The sequence below is a fragment of the Schistocerca americana genome, chromosome X, assembly GCF_021461395.2.
Source record: "Schistocerca americana isolate TAMUIC-IGC-003095 chromosome X, iqSchAmer2.1, whole genome shotgun sequence".
NCBI classification, from domain to species: domain Eukaryota; kingdom Metazoa; phylum Arthropoda; class Insecta; order Orthoptera; family Acrididae; genus Schistocerca; species Schistocerca americana.
In genome coordinates, this window is record NC_060130.1 from 531,772,593 (window position 1) to 531,795,767 (window position 23,175).

The window sequence follows — 23,175 nt, forward strand, 5'->3', positions numbered from 1 at the left end:
CCGCTACCAGTACTGATGCAGCTACCATCCACACTAGAGTCATCTCCTCCACCTCATGTGCCAACTGTGGGGACACCACCACCACCAGGCCCTGGACCTGATGTGTGCGTGGAGCTCATGCCAACCTCACCCATCCTATCATATGAGTTGGCATGAGAAGGTGGGCTGCAACACTGCCCATGCCCCAAGTACTTCCAGCCATATGCCCCAGTAGCAGTATATAACCTCAGTCAGAGCCTCACAGAGGAGAACTTCATGGACATCTCGTGAATCTGAGCTGTTCCACAAGGGAAGAGGAATGAAGTAATGTGTGCACACTTGGGAGCCATGTGCATTAGAAGTGTGTTGTCATCCATGAGAGTGCGCCATGGGAGAGCAATGCTGTGAACTCCCGATAGAGCCCACCATGGGCGAGTGCCTATCAAAATCCCACCAAGCTATGCTTGCTCTCAGTTATCATGTTATTACTGCTTGCACACATTTGCTTTTTCTTATTGTGTTCACTGCACATTATGGTGATTGGTGAACATGTCACAATCTAATAAATTTGTGCATTTCTTGTTTGTGTTGTGTGTCTGAGTTACAACAGTAACCAAGAGTCTCAACACTGTAGGTGCCAAAATACTGTCCACTGAAGATGCTTCAAAATAAATTAAAACACATCTGGTCTAAATGAAACTTTTATTACAGCCTTAGAACAAAAAGACAACACTAACATTTTATGTGTGCCCCAGCACTGTTTTCAATCACTACAGCTTTCATCATCTATATTGCTGCAGTCCTTGTCAGTGTTTGACATTGGCCTTAGAGTGATGACTGGAGAATCAAGCAGAGTGTCAGATAAAATTTTCCTCCCCATATCCTCCTCTTGTAGCCATTTGGTGTGCTGAACACATTCAGCTCATGCGGAAGGGGCTATGCTGTCACGTGTTTCAAGCAAAATCCTTTCTGTGTCAGTAATTTTAAATGTAAAGTTTCTTTCTGCAACACATCTTTTTACTTGTACCCATATAAGCTCTATTGGATTGTACTGACAATGATATGGTGGCAAATGCAAAATTGTATGTCTATGTTCCTGTGGAATACAATCAATTTCATAAGCTGTTTCAGAAGGCTTATGAAGCCCTACAAGATTCTGCAGTTTAGTGCAAGTTTGATTGGCAGTGTGCATATCTTTTTACTTGCAAACCAAATCATGATATCTAGCTTTTTTATACTTGTCTCTTGTCAACAAATACTAAGTGATAACTCATGCTGTCCATAACAATCACTGAGTTCACAGGGTAGTAAGGGAGAAACTGTTTTCTAAACCTTAATATAAATATCTCTGAATTCATTTCAGAATGATAATCCCCTATATTTGCCCAGAACACAAATTTGCTTTCCAAAATGAACCTGGAAGCAGAACTAGTGTGAAGTACTATTACTTGTCCACCTTTACCAACTTGTACTTTAAAGCTACCTGAACCATCATTATGTATACAACAAAGTTTCCTCATAAGATTCTGATTCATCCATGTTTAATCCAAGTAAAAAAGTTCTGACTGCCAGATTTTCTTATTTTAAGAATCCTTCTTAAAAACTGTGCCCTAGAAGCCATGATATTACTATGTTCCATTAAAAATTTTCTTTCATCATTTCTACGTACAGAGGTAACACTACCTTTAAAATTTAATTTATATTTTCACACATTTTCTATGTAATATTTTTGACAGCACAAAATTTGATTGTCTTATACATATTGAGCACAACTCACATTAGAACATCTTTGTCAAAGTCTTCTAAATTTGTAACAAGGCTTCTCATGGTGGTGATGTTTCCCTGGCAGTCTGAAAATTGGGCTTCCACTGGTCTCGATGGATAAATTATCTTCACAGGCAATCTGCTGAATAGTTTGATCTTAACATCACTTGCTTCTGCTGTGCATTCCTGAGATCTGACAACATCTGTGATAGGGCGGCCATTTTCTTCTTCATTCTAAATTATGTCTTGCACTTGTTTATGGAGAATTTTCACTTACCAACACCATCAACCATGATGACTCACAACAAATGGAATAAAAATTCCCCAAACAACTCGTAATAACCATGTTTAACGATCACATTGGCTAAAACTTTCACAGCAGAGCACTCAGAAAACTAATGAATGCCCATTGACTGATGAAGGATGAGTGATGCCATGTGTACACAACAAATTTAAACTCTACTGCCATCATTTATGGCTCCAACTATAGTCAGTTTATCATTTACTTTAATTCAAATGTGCAATTCTAAGCTTCTGCTGCTGTGTAATGAATATAGGTAAGTAGTAGCTTTCTTCCAGGTGACATGATTGGTCATTGGTGTAAATGCTATACAGAAGGTGAGCGAGAACCCTTCCATGAACTAGCTCATTCCACTGAGTACTCCAGTCACTGACATTATTCAGTAATGAAACTTAGAGGCATTGAATCTGCAGGATGCACTTGACAGATTTCATCAAACGTAAGTCATCTATAGTAGGTGGTATAATAAGCAGCACTAAGATGTACAAGGGTAATGCCGATCACATATCCTGGCTCATAGCAATCTTCCATGTTGTCTGTGAGTTTAAGGACTTTCCCACGAGGTTAGTAATTTGGTTGTGTTTAATTCTTTCCAGAAATTCAAAGAGACGGCATGAGTAGAAAAATTCTTAGCATCAATATATGCCTTACCATGCTTCAATAGTGAAGTATTCCTTTATGAGCTCAGGAATTTGGAAGGTAATGAGGCAGTTGTTTGAGAATCTTAAGAAGTATTTAATTGTGTCTCATTCTGAAATGTTTAATTTGTTCTGTTGTTAAATCAGTCCTGCAGGGTGCATTATTATACTTAATTATGTGAATAGCTTTCCAGAGCTCATCCAGTGAAAACTGAGTCCGGAGTAAGTTATTCTCATTCTCACCATCATGCTGCATCACTAATTGCCTAGTTCTTTGGATAGTTTTGACACTGAGTAGCAGCTGATGGACAGGTTGGCTAGATATGGTGTTACTTTGTAGCTGACTGGTGGGATGTTTATTATATGAGTTCTTAATCAGTTTGACACATGCATGAATGGTTTTATTTCACATCTCTTTGTTCAGTCATATTACTCCATATTTATATTCTGGAAGCAGCTATAGCTTTAAGCAATTCTTCACTTTCTTGAATTATTTTCTCTGAAGAAGGAGCACTTCCAAACAGCTCCAACATTTCTCTGTGATATTTTCTTGTTAGTTTTGTGAACGTTTAATGTGACTTTAACCTGTAGAAAGGTCATTTATCAGTCCAAGTCATGTACTGATTTTCATGATATCTATTAGTGGTACACTTATAGAAGGTTTGATGTCTGTGTTTCCCCTACAAAGCCCACAGTTTGCCTGATTGTTTATTACATACTGTTTTTGGGGAGGAGATATTTAGAGATTCATGAGACGTATATAAAAAAAACAGATTAGATGCCATAGGAGGGGGTGTGGTCATTGAAGTTACAAAAATATTGTCTCTACTGAAGTTGAATTTGACTGTGACAGTGAAGTTATCTGTCCACATATAACAGATCTATCTGAAATCAAGTTAATTGTTGAATGTTTTCACTGGCCAGCTAATTCCTCTGTGAGAGTTTTAGAGTCATTCAAAGAAAGTCTGTGGTCAGTAGCACAGAAGTATGCAGATCATGCAATATTAGTTGGAGGTGACTTTAACCAAATGAGTACAGATTAGGACATTTATGGTTTCATTGTAGGGGGTGCAGAAAGACAGACTTGTGAAGTTCTTTTGAACACGTTTTCCAAAAACTGTCTTTAGCAGCTAATTTGACAGCCAACATGCAGTAGAAATATTTTGATCTTGTAGCTACAAACAGGCCTGATCTAATTGATGGTGTCAGTATAGAGACAAGGGTTAGTGACCATAATTCAAGAATGCTGGTTGAGTATTTCTGCAAGAAAGAGCAGATAGACAGTTGTTAGCAACCCACTTAGAAAATGAATGAATTGGTATTATTTAGTTCCAGTATGATGGATGAAGAGGAATTGTGGGCAAAATTTAAATAGACTGCAATTTGTACTCTGTGGAAATGTATGCCATTTAAATGGATTAATGAGGGAAAAGACCCACCGTGATTTAACAAATAAATCTGAAAAACGTTGAGGAAAGAAGGGCTGTTGCACTCTCAGTTCAAAAGAGAAAATTCAAATGACTACAGGCAAAAGTTAATAGAAACTTGTACATCTGTATAAAGATCAGTGCATGATCCTTACAACAACTACCACTGCCATGCCTTAGGTAAAGACCTTGCCGAGAACCAAAGAAAATTCTGGTCCTACTTGAAATTGCTAAGTGGGTCTAAGGCTTCTATCCAGTCACTTGTTGACCAGCCTGATAGGGTAACAGAAGATGGGAAAAGTAAAGCCAAAATTTTAAATTTCACATTTAAGAAATTGTTCACACAAGGGAACCATGCAAACACACCATTGTTTGACCATTGCACAGACACTCATATGGAGCACATAGTAATAGGCATCTCCGGTGCAGGGGAACAACTGAAGGAATTAAAAGCAAATAAGGCACCAGATCTGGATGGAATCCAAATTCAATTTTGCAAAGAGCACTCAACAGCATTGACAACTTACTTAGCTTGCATTTACTGTGAATCTCTCACTCAGTGCAGAGTCCTGGTGACTGGTAAAAGTGAAGGTGACTTGTGTATACAAGAAGAGTAAACCAATGGACCCACAAAATTACAGATGAATGTCCTTAACATTCATTTGCTGCAGAATCCTTGAACATCTTCTGAGTTCAAATGTAATAAATTTCCTTGAGAGGAAAAAGCTTCTGTCCATGAATCAGCATGATTTTAGGAAGAATCACTCATGTGAAACTCAAGTTGCATTTTTCTGACAATATATCCTATGGAGTTTGGATGAAGGGCAACAGAAAGATTCCATATTCCTAGATTTCCACAAATCATTTGGCGTGGTGCTATCCAGTCAGCTGGTGACAAAGGTTCAAGCATATGGAATAAGTTCAAAGAATTGTGAGTGTCTCAATGACTTCTTAAGTAACAGAACTTAGTATACTGTGCTTGATGGCAAGTGTTCATCAGAGCAAGGGTTATCATCAGGAGGGCCCAGGGAAGTGCGATAGGAGTACTGTTATTTACCGTATACATAAATGATCTGACTCATATGGTAAGCAACAGTCTGCACCTGTTTGCTGATGATACTGTGGTGTATGGAAAGGTGTCATCATTGAGTGTGTGTAGGAGGATACAAGATGGCTTAGACAAAATCTTTAGTTGATGTGATGAATGACAGCTAGCTCTAAATCTAGAAACATGTAAGTTAATGTATATTAGTAGGAAAAACAAACCTATAATGTTTGAATAAAGAATTAATAGTTTGCTGCTTGACAGTCACATTGATTAAATACCTAGGCATAGCATTATAAAGCAATATGAAATGTAATGAGCACATAAGGATCATAGTAGGGAATGTGAATGTTTGATTGCAGTATATTGGGGAAATTTTAGGAAAGTGTGGTTGATCTGTAAAGGAGACCACATACAGAACACTAGTGCAACCCATTGTTGAGTACCATTTGAGTGTTTGTGATTCACACCAGGTCAGGTTAAAGGAAAACATCAAAACAATTCAGAGTTGGGCTACTAGTTTTCTTACCATTAGGTTCAAACAACAAGTGTCACAGAGATGCTTCAGGAACTCACTGCAGGTAAGGTGACATTCTTTTTAAGGAACACAGTTGAGAGAATTTAGAGAACTGGCATTTGAGGCTGACTGCAAAATGATTTTATACCTACCAACATACATTTCATGTATGTACCATGATGATAGGAGACAACAGGCTTGTATGGAGACATAAAGTAAGTTTTTTAACCCTTGTTCTATTTGGAAGTGGAACAGGAAAGGAATTGACTAGTGGTGGAACAGGGTACCCCTCTGCCATGAACCAAACGATGGATTGTTAGTTAGCTACATGTTCCATTGATCAATCTCACAGTAACCGTTATGATGTGAAATGTGTCAAGTGCATAATAAATACACACATGAATGAAGGTTTTCTTTTCTTTCTTTCTTTCATTCCTTTTTTTTTAAAAAAAGGGGAGCTTAAAATTTTTGTTACCTACCCCAAGCCCTTAAATGTCACATAATGCATATATTATACCTATAGATTTATTTATTCTCATTCAAAAATTCATCTATGGTATAGAAGGAGTTGTCAAGGAGATATGATTTCAATATATTTTTAAAACTGTTACTACTGTCTGTCAGACATTTTATTTCATCTGGTAATTTAGCGAAAAGTTTTACAGCAGCATATTTTTAACCCTTTCTGTGTCAAAGATAGGTTAAGTAGAGGATAGTGTAAGTCTTTCTTTCTTCTGGTATTATAATCATGAATGTCACTGTTGTTTTTAAACTGGTCCATGTTGCTGAGAACAAATTTCATTACTGAGTAAATGTACTGTGAGGCTGTTGTAAGAATTCCTAACCTTTTAAACAGGTGCCTAAAAGATGTGCGACTGAGAGCCCCACATATTATTCTAACCACTTTCTTTTGAGCAGTGAATACTTTTTGCCTAAGTGTTGAGTTACACCAATACACTATTCTGCATAACATCAAAGAGTGAATGTATGCAAAGTATGTTAGCTTGCTAATTTCTATATCCTCAAAATTAGCAATTACTCTGATTGCAAAAGTTGCTGAACCTAGTCACTTTAGGAGATCCAGAATATGAATTTTCCATTTATGATTCTCATCTATATGCACACCCAAAAACTTAGTATGCTCTACACTGGTTACTGACTTCTGTTGACATGTTATATTTATTGGAGGAACTGTAGTCCTTGCAGTAGAAAATTGTATGTGCTGTGTTTTCAAAGTTCAGAGCAAGCCCACTTGCAGAAAGCCAATTAGTAACTTTTCCAAAGACATTATTTGTATCATTTTCTATTGTAGTTTCATTCGCTGGATTAATAATGATGCTTGTATCATCAGCAAACAGTGTCAGTTTAGCTTCTTGTTTCAGATAAGAAGGGAGGTCATTCACATATATCAAGAACAGAAGGAGACCCACGATCAAACTATGTGGAACACCTAATGTAATTTCATCCCAGTCAGATGAAGTGGGAAACTTCCTTAAATCACTTAAACCATATACAGAAACTTTTTGCTTCCTGTCCTGTAGATATGACTTAAACCACTCATATGCTGTTCCATTTATACCATAGAATTGTAATTTCTGTAACATTATGTCATGGTCCACACAACCAAATGCCTTGAATAAGTCACATAAAATTCCTATTGGTGACATTTTACTATTTAAAGACTCTATTATGTGGGCAGTGAAATTGTATATTTCTGTCTTGGTAGAACACTTTTTTTTCAATCCAAACTGTGATTTACTAAGTATCCCATTACTGCTGAGATGGCTAACCACTCTTGAGTACATTACTTTCTAAACAAATTTTGAAAATGCTGTGAGCAAGGATACGGGCTGGTAATTATTGGCATCTGTGGTGTCTCCTTTTTTGTAGAGAGGCTTGACAATGGCATATTTTAACCAGTCTGGGAAAATACCTTGAGTTAGTGATGCATTACAGATGTAACTCAGAACATCAGCTGTAACTGCTCCCCGTTGTTTTAATATCTTGTAAAGTATATATGTAGATGTAGGCTCCATCTGTGTACCCCATGCAAACTACAATCAGCAGTTGTAGGTATGAGCTGGAATTTATGAAATTTTATTATAACAATCATTTCATGAGACATGTGTGTAAGCAGCAATAAGTTTCCAGACTTCTTAGAATTAATAGTCTTGTAATTTAAACAGTAAACCAAACCCAGTTTCACAATGCTTCTCCTGTAGCATGTACCACTGGATTTAGATAATCTTACAGCTGTGCTAATGAAATCACTACAAAATAAGATACATTTGCGACTGAGAGCCCCACATATTATTCTAACCACTTTCTTTTGAGCAGTGAATACTTTTTGCCTAAGTGTTGAGTTACACCAATACGCTATTCCGCATAACATCAAAGAGTGAAAGTATGCAAAGTATGTTAGCTTGCTAATTTCTATATCCTCAGAATTAGCAATTAGCCCGTATCCTTGCTCACAGCATTTTCAAAATTTGTTTAGAAAGTAATGTACTCAAGGGTGGTTAGCCATCTCAGCAGTAATGGGATACTTAGTAAATCACAGTTTGGATTGAAAAAAAGGTGTTCTACCAAGACAGAAATATACAATTTCAGTGCCCACATAATAGCAATTACTCTATATATATATATATATATATATATATATATATATATATATATATATATATATATATATATATATATAGAGGGAAACATTCCACGTGGGAGAAATATATCTAAAAACAAAGATGATGAGACTTACCAAACAAAAGCGCTGGCATGTCGATAGACACACAAACAAACACAAGCATACACACAAAATTCAAGCTTTCACAACAAACGGTTGCCTCTTTCCTGATGAAGCAACCATCTGTTGTGAAAGCTTGAATTTTGTGTGTATGTTTGTGTTTGTTTGTGTGTCTATCGACCTGCCAGCGCTTTTGTTTGGTAAGTCTCATCATCTTTGTTTATATATATATACTAATATTTTAAGATATTGCTATCTACCAGTATGTTTTCACTTGTAGATATAAAAAAAAAACTCTTATTATGTGATAATTATTGTCAGGAAGATAGGATCATGGCATGCGCAGTGGGACTAATTATTTACTTTTTATTTTAACATGCCTTAAAACGTTCAATGGATTTCCAGCATGCTGGATTAATTCCATGACAGTAATTCCTGTTAATAGTATGATATAGAAACAGCAGCCAAAGTTGCAGGAATCACTTTTTGTTAATAGATGACCAGTTTCAAGCTACCTGAAACCATTTTGAAATCATCATGACAGACAAAGCAAAATTTTCCAAAACAGCAATAAACCATGCCAGGATTATACATAAGCATATAACAAAATCAAGGTTAGTATTTTTTTACACATAAAAATAATCTTGACATGGTTTATATTCTATTTCAGAAAATATTGCTTTATTGGTCTGGATGATCTGAAAATGGGTTCAGGTAACCCAAAACTAGCCAGCAATTAAATAACAAAGTGAATCTTACAACTTTGGCTGTTTCTGTATCAAACTTACAATATTTCATTGAAAAAAATTATGAAAGGAAAAGGAAACAGTTACGTTTTCTCTATTTTTGTTTTTATGTACAGGAATACATTTTGAAAGCTGATATCTTGTGAGTACGTTTCATAAAATGTTTGGCACAAATTCGTATTTATGGAAGCTAACTAATTTTCCGCTTATTCTACATGTCTGTTTACTGCTCATAGCCTCCTCTGTTTGATGAAAAGTGATATACCCTGATATACATATTACATTATAATTCAAGATAAACATATATGGTCGATTTCTTGCAAAATTTCAATTTTTTATCTTCACTTGCTTCAATATTATAATTGATACCTCGCTTCTAGTGGAAACCCAATTGAAGAGGATAGTCGTACACAAATAATTGATGCTTGGTTACTGCAGATCAGTCCAGTACAGAGCACTGATGCTGGAAATTATTCATGTTCAGCAGAAAATATATATGGGAAAGATAAAATCACCTACTATGTTGCAGTACAAGGTAAGTTTCATATTTAGCAGGAACCTAAAAAAATGTGTAAAGTTTAGCTCATCTGTATCATAAAAGACTCTTAAATTTTAAAGATATCAAGTAAAAGAGCTAAATTAGATGGAGCTTTTAAGTAAGTATAAGGTATTAAAATTTCTGACATAGAACATCTGGCAGCAGGCCACATATTAACACATAAATATTGACCAATCCTTTCTCCTTTAAAGGTAATGGGATAGATAAAAAATACTGACAAATGAAATTAGGAAAGGCTACACACAGACCTACAATTTATCTTCAATTGCAAAGGACTTAATGTATAGTTAAGTAATATGATGAAACATCCTATTACACTTATGTATACTCCAGCCCAGACACTAGTTGTCACTCTTTTGTTGGGATTATGAATAACTTGTATTTGTGTGGATCTCAATATCTTGTGTCTCTTTCCTTTTCCTTATTATCTCTGGAAATATTAATTTGCATTACTGAGAGCTTAAGGAACTGTGAAGTTTTTGTAGATCACAGCCTGCTGTATTGTCACACAAACAATTTAATTTCATAACAGAGGGCAATCTTCTTTGTATTGGTACTACTTTTGGACTCCTAATACATCCAGCAAAATTTTAAACAAGTTATATGTCAGCAATACCAAAGCTATGATATCTATATGACAACTTCATGTTTGCAATATGAACACCTTGAGAAAAATGTAGATTGCTTCAAAACAGTAACCTAAAGCATCAGGCTGACAGTTTGTTTTACTCCCAACAAGATGTGATAGTCTGAAACTCACACAAAGAAATTTCATTTTAAATCTTCCAATTGTTTCACTGGAAATTAACTGGACATAAATATGTTAAATCTGATGAAACAGACACTTTTTAAATACTTCATTGCTTATTTGCATGTATTCACAACAATTTTGAAGTTATAGGTTATAAGAATGGTGTAGGCATGGTAATGAATAATAGTGTGCATTATATAATTTACTTATCAAGCATATTTTAATAAGTTGTAAACTAATATTCAATTTAATAAGTTGTAAACTAATATTCAATTAATTGTCCAGTGATATTTTTGTAAATGACAAATGAGGTTACTCATACAAGGGGTATTCCTTCTCTTCTTTCCTTTTGTATAATACTCTGTGTGTGATTTAGAAACTGAAGTCACTTGCTGGAGGAACGAACTACAAACTGCAGGTAGAACAAACATATTTTTTTTGTTTGATTTGATTTCTGTTAATTGTCTGGGACAAATACTGACGTGATTTTATCACAAGAATCGTGAATAATTGATGAGTGAAAATGGGAATAGTTCTAAATGCCAGATTTCACATTTGTCAGAAGACTAGGGAAACAATGTATCTCTTTTTGTGTGTAGCTTATTTGTATCCAGAGCTTGTGTAGGTATTGTGAAACAACAGAATTTTACTGCCTACATCTTCACTGCAAAAAGTAATGAGACAAATTAGAAAATAAATAATCAGTTGAAAACATTCAAAGTTTCATACCAGGAAGCTGACTGGTTATAAGTGCCAGTGAGAAAGTTCTTGTTTCAAGTACCACTAATACATAGACACAACATTTTCTTTGAAATAATACAGGTGTAGAAATACAACAGTAATGTAGTAGTAGTAGTAGTAGTAGTAGTAGTAGTAGCTTTATTCATCTGCATATCTCCTTTTACAAGGATATAGGACATGTCAAAGTATTTACAAGTTTAGACCAATTTAAAATGAGCTAACTCATACACACATATACTTACAAACTTCTACAATCATTAGATTTACTCAATGCCACACTGTTGACTCATATCTCACAATCAGTCAATACACAAACTAAAGACACATTGTTTCATAACACTTCACTCACTACACACACAAACACACACACGTTGGTGACCCCTGGGCCATTTTCTATACCACAACTTCCCATTTTCTATCCTGAAAAACTGAGTCAGCATCCCTCTATAATGAGTGAGGTGTTGAGCTTAGAAAGAGGAAGAGGTGTTAGTATTGTGCTATGCATAGCTTGGGGGTTAGTTTTTCTAGAAAAGGAAAAAACATTGTGTGAAGGTGTTATGTGGAATGTTGGATGTTTTATAATCATTATTATTATTTATTTGTATAACATTGTTTTACCAACCCCCTACTCTGTTTTATCTAAGTAATCCTTCAATGTATAAAATGTATTGCATAACAGGTACTTTTTAGCTGCCTTTTTAAATAAGTGTATTTTTGCTATTTCTTTTATCTCTTTTGGCAATTTATTGTACAGTTTTATTCATTGGTAGAAAATGCTGTTTTGAGTTTCATGTTTATTTTTTTCTTGGAAAATGTAAGTTGAGTCTAGCTCTTGTTCCATGGTCATGGACAGAACTGTTTGTGCAATAATTGCAAATGTTATTTTTGATGCGTCCAACTGACTGGTAAATGTACTCACATGGAGCAGTTAAAATCCCCAGTGTTTTGAACAGATCTTTACAATGAGCTCGACTACCATTTTTGGTTATGATTCTAATGGCTCTTTGCTGGAGTTTGAAAACTGTGTTCATATTTTGTGCATTTGTTCCCCAAAAAATGATGCCATAGCTAAGAACTGAGTGTACATATGAATAGTATGTAACTAACAGACACTGCACGTTACATACTGTTGATAGCACTCGAAGGGCATAACATGCTGATGACATTCTGTTTGCAAGTACCTTTGTGTGTTCACACCACTTCAACTGAGAATCAATATTCATTCGTTAAAATTTTGCATTTGTTACACAGTCAATACAAGTGTCATCTACAGTTAATTTAACATTGTCATTTTGCCTCTTCAAACTGAAATTCATAGCATTAGTTTTCTTTATGTTCAATGTCACTTTATTGCTTACTGACCAATCGTAAACTTCCTTGAGAGCTTCATTTGCTTCATCTGCAAGGAGTTCTCTTGTTTTCTGTGTGACTGTAATATTGCTGTTGTCAGCAAAGAGAATTTTTTCACCATGATTAACACTGCAGGGAAAGTCATTGATATATATCAGGAATAGTATTGGTCCTAATATGCCACCTTGCAGAACCCCTATATTGATGTATTCTGGTTCTGATAAGTATTTTACTAAATGTTTAGATCTATTCAAAGTATGTGTTATCTCTACTCTTTGCATGCTATCTGCTAGGTATTATCAAAACCAGTCATTTGCTACCCCCTTGTTTATTCTTAATGCTTCTAATTTATTTAAAACAATCTTGTGGTCAACTGTATCAAAGGCCTTAGAAAGATCCAAAAATATGCCTGCGACACACTCATCTTTGTCAAGAGCATCGAATACAACCTTTGTGAATTCTACTATGGCTGACTCTATATTTTTACCACTTCAGAAACCAAACTGTGATTTGCTTAAAAGATTGTATTTATTTAGGTAATTCATTAACCTGGCTTTCATAATTGCTTCTATTATTTTTGAGAATAGGGACAGTGGGGAAATAGGCTGGTAATTTTCTATGTCTTCTGCATTACCTTTCTTAAGCAAAGGTACAACTCTTGCCTGTTTTAACTGCTCTGGAAATGTCCCTGATGTGAAGGATTCATTATTATATTTGTTAAGGAACCTTGTATAATCTCTTGCATTGTTTCTGTACACACATTGGTACTTCATCTAAGCCTACCTACTTTTTATTTTTTAGTTTTTGAACAGTTTTATTGACTTCATTCTCTGTGGTTGGAAGTAACATCATTGTATTTAGTGCAACATTATTTACCAGTGTTATATCTGTTTTAGGGAAATTTTGCTGTAATGTCTTTACAATACTTGAAAAATGCTCATTTACATACAAGGATAATCGCAAAAGTAAGGGCTCCTATTTTTTTGTAAGTACATAGACCTGTTTATTTCAACAATGGTTTACATCAGTTTACAGTTTGTACATTTAGGTATTTTTCGACATAATCACCATTTCTGTCGATGCATTTTTGCAGATGCCGTGGCAGTTTTTGTATGCCCATGTCATATCAGCTCGTCGCCATGCTGTTTAGAAAGTTATGAACCTCTTCATTCACCTCATCGTCGGAGCTGAACCACTTTCCACCCAAATGTTCTTTTAACCTAGGGAACAGGTGACAGTCACTGGGGGCCAAGTCTGGACTATAGGGTGAGTGGGTGATTATGTTCCACTGAAATTGTTTCAGGAGAGCAACAGTTTGCCGAGTGATGTGTGGGCAAACATTGTCATGGCGAATGTGTGCGCCCTTGCTCAACATTCCTCTTCTCCAGTTCTGAATTGCCCATTTGAGTTTTTTCAGAGTCTCACATTACCTATCACTGTTAATTGTGGTCCCAGCGATTCAGCTCCAACGACAAGGTGAAAGAAGAATTCCATAACTTTGTAAATTACATGGTGGCGAGCTGGTATGACATGGGCATACAAAAACTGCCACAGCATCTACAAAAATGCATCAACAGAAATGATGATTATGTCGAAACAACAACAAAATGTTCAAGCTGTAAACTGATGTAAACCATTGTAGAAAAAAACAGGTCTATGTACTTATAAAAAATAGGAGATCTTACTTTTGGGATTACCGTCGTAGTTTACTAAGTGTTGTGGATCATTTTTCACCTTATCTCCCTCCCTAAGCAGTATGTTATTCTGCATTTCTTTGTCTCTCCCTGTTTCCTTTTTTATAACATCCCAGACTGCTTTGCTTTTATTCTCTGCATTATATATTATTTTGTCATTAAATGAGTTTTTTGCAGCAATCCTTCCTATAGATCTTTTTGAATCTACGACAGAAATTTAAGAATTCTGTATCATTGTAACTCTTTTTCATGGTACTGAGGTATTTAAGTCTTTGTGATGACTTCTTAATACCTGCTGCTATCTATTTGTTTTTGTGAGATGTTGACACAGACATATATACTTTTGTAAATGCCTTTTCAAAGTTCAGTTTAAATCATGTGGAGAATCTCATACTCACATTAGTTTCCTTATACACTTCATCCCATCTTTGTTTTGCTAGTTCCTTTGAAAATTCATTTATTTTTATTTCTGATAGATGTAGTTTGTAGGCTTGTAATTCAGGGAATGATTTGACACATGATTTTACTGTTATTTGACAGAGATGGTCTGATAGTCCGAGCTCTTTCACAGCTACATCACATTTTTCATGTCCATATTTGTGGCCATGCCGCCATGTGGCCAATAACTGATGCAGTCATTGTAGTAACCCTTGTTGCACTATTTACCAATAGGGACATGCCAAAACTTTGAAGGATATTTATGAGGGTGCTGCTGTATTCATTTATGTTATTAGTGTTCATGTTAATGTCCCCACACAGAATTATGTTGACCTTTGTACTTGAGACTTTATCTAGAAATTCTGTTAATTTATTTAAAAAAGTGCCCACACTACCACTGGGAGATCTATACACACATAAAATGATTAATTTATTAGTGATATCAAGCCCTGTTAATTCAATAGCTGATATTTCAAAGTGTTTGTCTTCACTTGCTGTACTGAGGACATGTCTTGATTTGAGTTGTGTTCCTTTTCTGATATACATGCATGATCCTTCACCCCTTGAAGCAGTTCTGTAGTAAGAGTTTGCCCTTTCATAGAATGATAACACTACATGTAGGATTTCTGTCTCTTTACACCAGTGCTCAGTAACACTAACTACTGTGCAGTTCAAAGATTGTAGCTCAACATCTAATAGTTGTATATTATTTGCATGTTTTGATGGAGGATTGTTAATTCTGTGAAATACCCCATGTTACTCTTTCCAATTGTTTGTTTTTCTTTGTGACATATGGTGTATGTGATATTTGCAGTGCTAAAATCTTGCTTGTGAATGACTGTTTCAGTATTTTTAAAGTGCTGGAGATATTCTTTAGGCAGGGGAACTAGTTGTCTAGATTTATCCTAAAAGAGACTTTCTTTTCCTACCCATGACAACAGGTATTTGATAACGTGTGGCCCTAGATCCACCCCCTATACTTTCATGAATCAGCTGTACCAATCTTCCCTTCCCAGTCCTGTTTAGGTGTAGGCCATGCGTAGTGAAATCCCATCTGTTGATAGTCCCGATGGGCACCAGAGAAACATGAGCAGAGTTGGGTGTCCTCAGAGCCATCCCTAACCCCACATTGATTCACCTCACAGCTCCATCAAGGTGTGGCCAATCACGACGCCGGAACAGCTCAACAAAGTGTACGTTCATGCCATGAGTCAGGGAAGCTGTCTTGTCCAGGTCACCATCTATGTCATATGCCCAATCCCTGTCCATACTGTTTCCCACCCCACCCACTATCACTACATGGCCCTCTTTTGTAAAGTCCTTACATAAAGACCCTAAGTCCTCTATCACATGACTTAGCCCTGCATTTGGCTTGAAGTTACTGGTGGCGTGGTATGCTGCCCCTAAACTTTCCTGTAACTGAGGACCTACACCTCACTCATGGCTACTACCTAGCAGCAACACTTTCTTCTTCCTAACACTTTGTACACTCCTAGGCTTCTTGGCCTCGGTTGAAGTGTGGTGCACGTTTTCTGCTCCTTGTTCTACCTGAGGCTCTTCTCCACTTAACTCTGGCAGTGGTAGATACCTGTTTTTGGTGTTGATGATAAAACTATCAGATCGTGTTCTCTTTCTTCCTCTCCTCCTACCAGCTGCCAGTTCCCAACCACCTCCCTGTCTCCCTTGATCTGTATCAGTTCCTTCCTTGCTTCCTTCAACTGTGCCTGAAGGGCACAAATTTTCCTTTCCAGTTCCCCAATCAAAATGTTCCTACTGCATACTCTGCAGTTCCAGGAGCGAGCCTCTTCTGTTCTCCCAACATTCTCGCACTGTATCCCCCCCCCAGTGAAAATATTTCCTACAAGATTGGCAGCAAATCCCTCTACTCACTATCCTGTAACAGCTCCCACATTGCTCACTCATGGTCAGTTTCAAAAGAATAATTAAGTTTAAAGAATGTTTTAAATTTGTCAAGGACGCGAGATTGGCAGTATGTAAACAAAAAACGACGCAAAGGTCTTGTGTGCGGTTGTTATTGTTTTTGTACTGATTTAGAGATACAATGACAGAAGAATGAATTAGTGATTACTTCGCTTTTAGAGAATTTACGTATCAAGCGTGTTTGATCAGGTTTTTAAACGTTTACAACTTCGAAAATTTAGGCCTGTATCGCGTCTAACTAGTAAACAATACGAACTGTGTTAGTTAAATACGATTTAGGAACGTTTAATTACACTTTTCTTGCGACAATAGACACTGATGAAACTCGTATCTGTCTCTTTTAACGAATTTTGTACTATCAAGAAAACTTGAATAGAATTTTTTGTTTTTGTCACGCAAAATTTCGGGTTATGTCGCGGTTATCGGGCTTAAGATAACACGAAGTTTTTTTCAAAAACAAGCTCTGCTGGGACGTTAATACTCAGTTGTGCGACAAGAACGGACACTACAGCAAGTATACGAAACAAAGAAAATTTAAATTTGACACTATTTCCTCTTAAATATGTTCTTTTAGCGGACGAAGAAAATACCTGTGCTCTCACTCGGCGGCCATCTTGAATCATTTTAACTAATATACTGTAGTTAGCAAAAACCATTTTGCAATTTAATACATTTTTTTTAAGTGAATGGCAAAATTAAGTTCAAGAAAAAAAATCTCTCAGAGTTGACTTCTATTTCTTACACATCTCCATTCTTGGGATCAGATATTGCAAAGTTTGCTCTAAAACTCCCAGTGCTATTGAGGAAGAAGGCAGCGGGACGTCAAACAGCTAAGTTCTCACGTCTCCTAGACAAACCATCTCTGCAGGTTCCGTGCAAGACTGTCATCAGTTTGAGTGGCATGGTGTTGAGTGATGACGCGGTCTCGGTTTTGCAGAAAGGTCTCAACTTCGCTCCCACCCCCAAGTTCACTCCGGTCGCAGAAATTGTTAGTGCTGTTGAACAGGTTGCAGCTCGACTTCCGCCTGAATCAGCTGAGGAAATACGTCGTGAAACTTGTCGTGCATTGATGAAATCCAAGCCGATGAAGTCAAATATCACCAGTAATGACCATTCGTGATCTGATTGTTGTCTTATTCTTACCGGCTGACAAAGGCAACGCTACAGTTGTTGTCTCCCATAAGGACTACACTGATAAGATGCAGAGCCTGCTAAATGACGATTCCTACCGGAAGATCAGCGTTGACCCTACAAAGAAGGTGAAGAACAAGATGAGGTCGCTTCTCAAGGACGCAGATTTACCGGAGGGTGATGCTAAGAAATTGTTACCCCGAGGTCCGGTACCACCTAGAGCCCTAGACTATATGGACTCCTGAAGGTTCACAAAGAGGGGGTACCATTACACCCCATTGTCAGCAACATCAGGGCACCTACATATTTGTTGGCCAAATACCTGACGGGAATATTAAGTCCTTATGTGGGTAAATGCCCTCATCACATCCGTAATTCCGTGGATTTTGTTAAACGCCTTGATAGCTTCAGGTTGGAGGAGTCAGATATCATAGTGAGTTTTGACGTCGTTTCCTTGTTCACGAAGATACCCCTGCGAGAGTCACTAGAATTGATTAGTCAGAAGTTTGACGAGAAGACCACTGAACATTTTAGGCATGTCTTGACTTCCACGTATTTTCTTTTTAATGGAGAATACTACAAACAAACAGAGGGAGTCGTCATGGGTAGCCCACCCTCACTGGTGGTAGCGAATTTGTACATGGAGAACTTCAAGGAGGAAGCCCTGTCGTCATCCGAATGGAAACCTACTTGCTTTTTCCGTTATGTGGACGACACGTTCGTCATCTGGCCACATTGTATTGATAAACTACTTGACTTCCTTACACATCTAAACTCCATACACCCCAACATCAAATTCACTACAGAGACTGAAACGGAGAGTAAATTACCCTTCCTTGACATCTTGGTCAAAAGAAGGGCTGACGGCACCCTAGGTCATGGGGTGTATCGGAAGACAACGCACACTGATACGTATTTGCACGCAGACAGTTGCCACCACCCTTCACAGAGGAATGGGGTACTTAAAACTCCAGTACATAAGGCACGCGCTACCTCTGACGCAGAGAGTGTACCCCAGGAATTGGAACATCTAAGAACTGTATTTCGAAAAAATGGGTACTCAGAGTGGCAGATTCAACGTGCTCTCCGCCCAACCACTACAGCACAACCTGTGGAGATGGATGAAATCACGAGGGAGGAGGTAGGCACTGCGTTTATTCCATATACAGGCGCACTCTTGGGGAAAATCGCCCGCATTTTGAAGAAACACCGGGTCGGAACTGTGTTTTGCTCTCCGAATAAAACTCATGCACTGGTGGGGAGCGCCAAAGATGACCTTGGTTTGAGGAAGGCCAGCGTGTACCAGATTCCGTCTCAATGTGGCAAGTCGTATATTGGTCAGACGATGCGTACCGTCGAGGATTGATGCTGTGAACACCAGAGGCACACTCGACTGATGTACCCGAGCAAGTCGGCGGTCGCTGAACATTGTCGGAAAATCACGCTATGGAGTATGACGGCACGAGAATTCTGTTACAGACATCGAGATACTGGGACAGCGTTGTTAGAGAGGCCATCGAAATTCGCACCAATGACGACCTCATAAACAGTGGCTGTGGCTATAATCTTAGCAAGGCTTGGGAACCAGCGATTGGGTTAATCAAGAGTAAATCGAGCAAACGTATAGTTGTGACGACCACGGCAGACAGAGCCATCACTCCGATGTCATCTCAGACGCCGTCGCAATCTGTTCCACTGCAAGACCGTGGCGCGGACAGCGGAGGGAGCGCGCCGCGGGCGGATGGTATTTAAATCTTTCGCCGCTGCGACCAAACCCAGTTCCCTCTGAGCAGCCATAGCATACAGATCTCCATGCCAGCACGTTCACAGGAGTTCAGTCCGTCAGTTCACCTGATGATGGCGACATGTATGATCACCGAAATATTGTGCCCGTTGGACACTGTAGACCGGCAGTACACCCGTGGATATTAAGAAATATCACCATCATCAAAAGGTTTTCCGGTTTTGCAACTGATAAATATGGCTGGTCCTTCAGGTGAAGAATGGCATGGCATACGTTTTCCATGATATTTTTCTTATATACCGGTATACATTAAAATTTTGTCATTTTTCTGTTTCAGAGTCAGAATTTTTAATAGCTATATGAGACGTATGCCTATGAGACTGTGACAATGCACTACTACATGTTTGTGTCAGCCAGCCAACTGCTCCAGTGGATGATCTCTCACTGTAGCAGATAACACAGCACCCAGAAAAAAACACATCTCAAACTGTATGCATCCAAAGACAAGAGTTTTCTCTGCCATGTGATTCTTTGTCACAGCGAGTGGTTTTTTTTCCTAAACCATGTCCCCAACTCCTGGCACTTTCTGCGCCAATGTTGAACTCCCCTGGCACTTCCTGTACTGATGCTGAACTATCCACATGAGTGCAGTGATTTAATGTTCCTTTGGTGCTAAGTTATGTCTCAAGTTATTTCATTATCAAATCTTAACAGCTTGCTGTATTCAGATCAAATCAAATCAAATTTTATTGTCGTTAAACAACTTAGTGTTGTAATAGACAGCGCCAAAAAATACAAAGTACCAAAACACAATAAATATATACATACAGGTTTTTTTAGAGGTACCAATTAGTTTTTAAAAAATATACAGAAAAGAAAAGTATTTATAGTTATACATCTCCTTGGATAAAATTTATCACAGAATATGATACCGCATATATTTTTACTACATGCTATAATCATCATTCATTCTGGAGGCGTTTCAAGTTTTCTTCGAATTCCAGAATGCTGTAGGTTGTATTCAGAATCAGCCAATTTTTTAGTTTCTTCCCTGGTTGCTATAGACAGTTTATTGAATAGCTTAATCCCCATGTAGTTATGGCAGTTTTGGGTTTTCTTTAGCCTTACCTGGGGCATGTCAATGTCATGTTTATTTCTTGTGTTGTGTGAATGTAACCCCCCCCCCCCCCCCCCTACTGCGAAGTTACTCTGGTTTTCTTCGATGTCTATCAGACATCGGTATATGAATACTGCAGAGCGAGTCATTATTTTCAGCTCCCTGAATACTGGTCTGCATGATTCATTGTCGGGTAAGCCCTTTATACCCCTAACTGCCCTTTGCTGCCACTTAAAAACTTCCAGAGCCCCTGAAGAGTTCACCCAAAGTATTATGCCATAGACCAGGTGCAAGTGGAAAAATGCATAGTATGCCTCTAACATTTGGCTCTTACTGACACAAGTCCTAAGTTTGTGCAGTAAAAAAATTACTCTGGACAGTTTCTTGCATGGTTGTTGCGTATGTTCGCCCCAATTCAAATTCGGGTCTAAATAAATTCCTATCAGTTTGACAGATGTGTTTACTGTCCCTTCTGGTTTCAGCTTACTCAAATGAAAATATATTGTCTCTGTTTTATTACCATTTAAGACCAATTTATTGCTTTGCAACCATGTGGTGGAGTTTTCTACCATGTCTGTATTTTTGTCCTGTAAAGTTTCCAGATTTCCGTCTGATGTTATTAAGGTGGTGTCATCAGCATATAGAATTGATTTGTCAGGCAAGTTATATGGGAGGTCATTGATATAAACTAGAAAGAGAAATGGGCCAATTACTGATCCTTGAATAACTCCGGTTTCAATTTTGAGTATGTCTGATAGTTGGTTCTCAATTATGACCATTTGCTGTCTGTTATCAAGGTACAATTCTATTAGCGATAACTGTGAGCCCTTTATTCTGTACAGTTTTAACGTAGAAAATAAGATCTTATGGGAAATAGTGTCGAAAGCCTTACTGAGGTCTAACAGTGTAATACAAGTAATTAAATGTAGCTCAAAATTGGTAACAATCTCATTGATGATATTGTCTATGGCTTTAATGGTTGATTTACCTGTCCTAAATCCAAACTGAGCATTGTTAAATAAATTGTTCATTTCAAAGTACTTCAATAGTTGTGTTTTCATGCAATATTCAATGACTTTTGATAAAATAGGGACAAACGAAACTGTCGAAACTGGTCTGTAGTTATTTGGACAGTCTCTGTTCCCTTTCTTGTGGATTGGAACTGTGATAGTCATTTCTAAACAGTCTGGAAAGATTCCCTCCTCAAGGATGCAATTTATGAGATAAGTTAACGTTAACAATATTGCGTCTGAGATTTGTTTCAATACTGCATTAGAGAAACCGTAATAATCCTCGGTGTTGGAGTTACTCAATTTTGCAATTATTTTAGACACTTCCCTAGGTTTGACTTGTTTCCAACTAAAATTTAATCCCCTAGTTCTATCTGCTGTGTAGTTGCTCACTCTATGTTCATATGTTAACTCAAGATTGTCAGTGGGATCAATATTTTTACCACTATTTAGAAAGAACTCATTAAGTATGTTAGGTGCAATAGGCACTGATTCCTTTCTTACTTTTCTTCATAATTCTTTATTTATAAATGCCCAGGCAGCTTTACACTTATTTTTAGAATTATTGATAAAATTTTCAATGGCTCTTCTACATCTACATGATTACTCTGCAATTCACATTTAAGTGCTTGGCAGAGGGTTCATCTAACCATAATCATACTGTCTCTCTACCATGCCACTCCCGAACAGCGCGCGGGAAAAACGAACACCTAAACCTTTCTGTTCGTGCTCTGATTTCTCTTATTTTATTTTGATGATCATTCCTACCTATGTAGGTTGGGCTCAACAAAATATTTTCGCATTCGGAAGAGAATGTTGGTGACTGAAATTTTGTAAATAGATCTCGCCGCGCCGAAAATCGTCTTTGCTTTAATGACTTCCATCCCAACTCGCGTATCATATCTGCCACACTCTCTCCCCTATTACATGATAATACAAAACGAGCTGCCCTTTTTTGCACCCTTTCGATGTCCTCCGTCAATCCCACCTGGTAAGGATCCCACACCGTGCAGCAATATTCTAACAGAGGACGAACGAGTGTAGTGTAAGCTGTCTCTTTAGTGGACTTGTTGCATCATCTAAGTGTCATGCCAATGAAACACAACCTTTGGCTCGCCTTCCCCACAATATTACCCACGTGGTCTTTCCAACTGAAGTTGTTCGTAATTTTAACACCCAGGTACTTAGTTATTGACAGCCTTGAGAATTGTACTATTTATCAAGTAATCGAATTCCAACGGATTTCTTTTGGAACTCATGTGGATCCCCTCACACTTTTCGTTATTTAGCGTCAACTGCCACCTGCCACACCATACAGCAGTCTTTTCTAAATCGCTTTGCAACTGATATTGGTCTTCAGATGACCTTACTACACAGTAAATTACAGCATCATCTGCTGCTTTTATTTCCCTTCTATAGACTTGTTTTGCCCTGGTATACCTATCTTTATCTGCCTGGTTTCCCTGTTTGGCTTTTTTTTATGAATGATGATGATAACCTTCCTAAGGGCTGCAAGTTCTAGAGTGAACCATTTGCAGC

At 37.5% G+C, this 23,175-nt stretch overlaps 1 protein-coding gene across 1 annotated transcript in view; it reads left to right on the forward strand.

The window, feature by feature from the left end:
- Positions 1–23,175, forward strand: part of LOC124556124 (Down syndrome cell adhesion molecule-like protein Dscam2) — a 123,235-nt gene that overhangs the window by 18,398 nt on the left and 81,662 nt on the right. Inside the window, exon 3 of the mRNA XM_047130143.1 lies at positions 9,541–9,695. Coding sequence (XP_046986099.1) covers positions 9,541–9,695 — 155 coding nt within the window. The remainder of the gene's footprint in view (positions 1–9,540; positions 9,696–23,175) is intronic.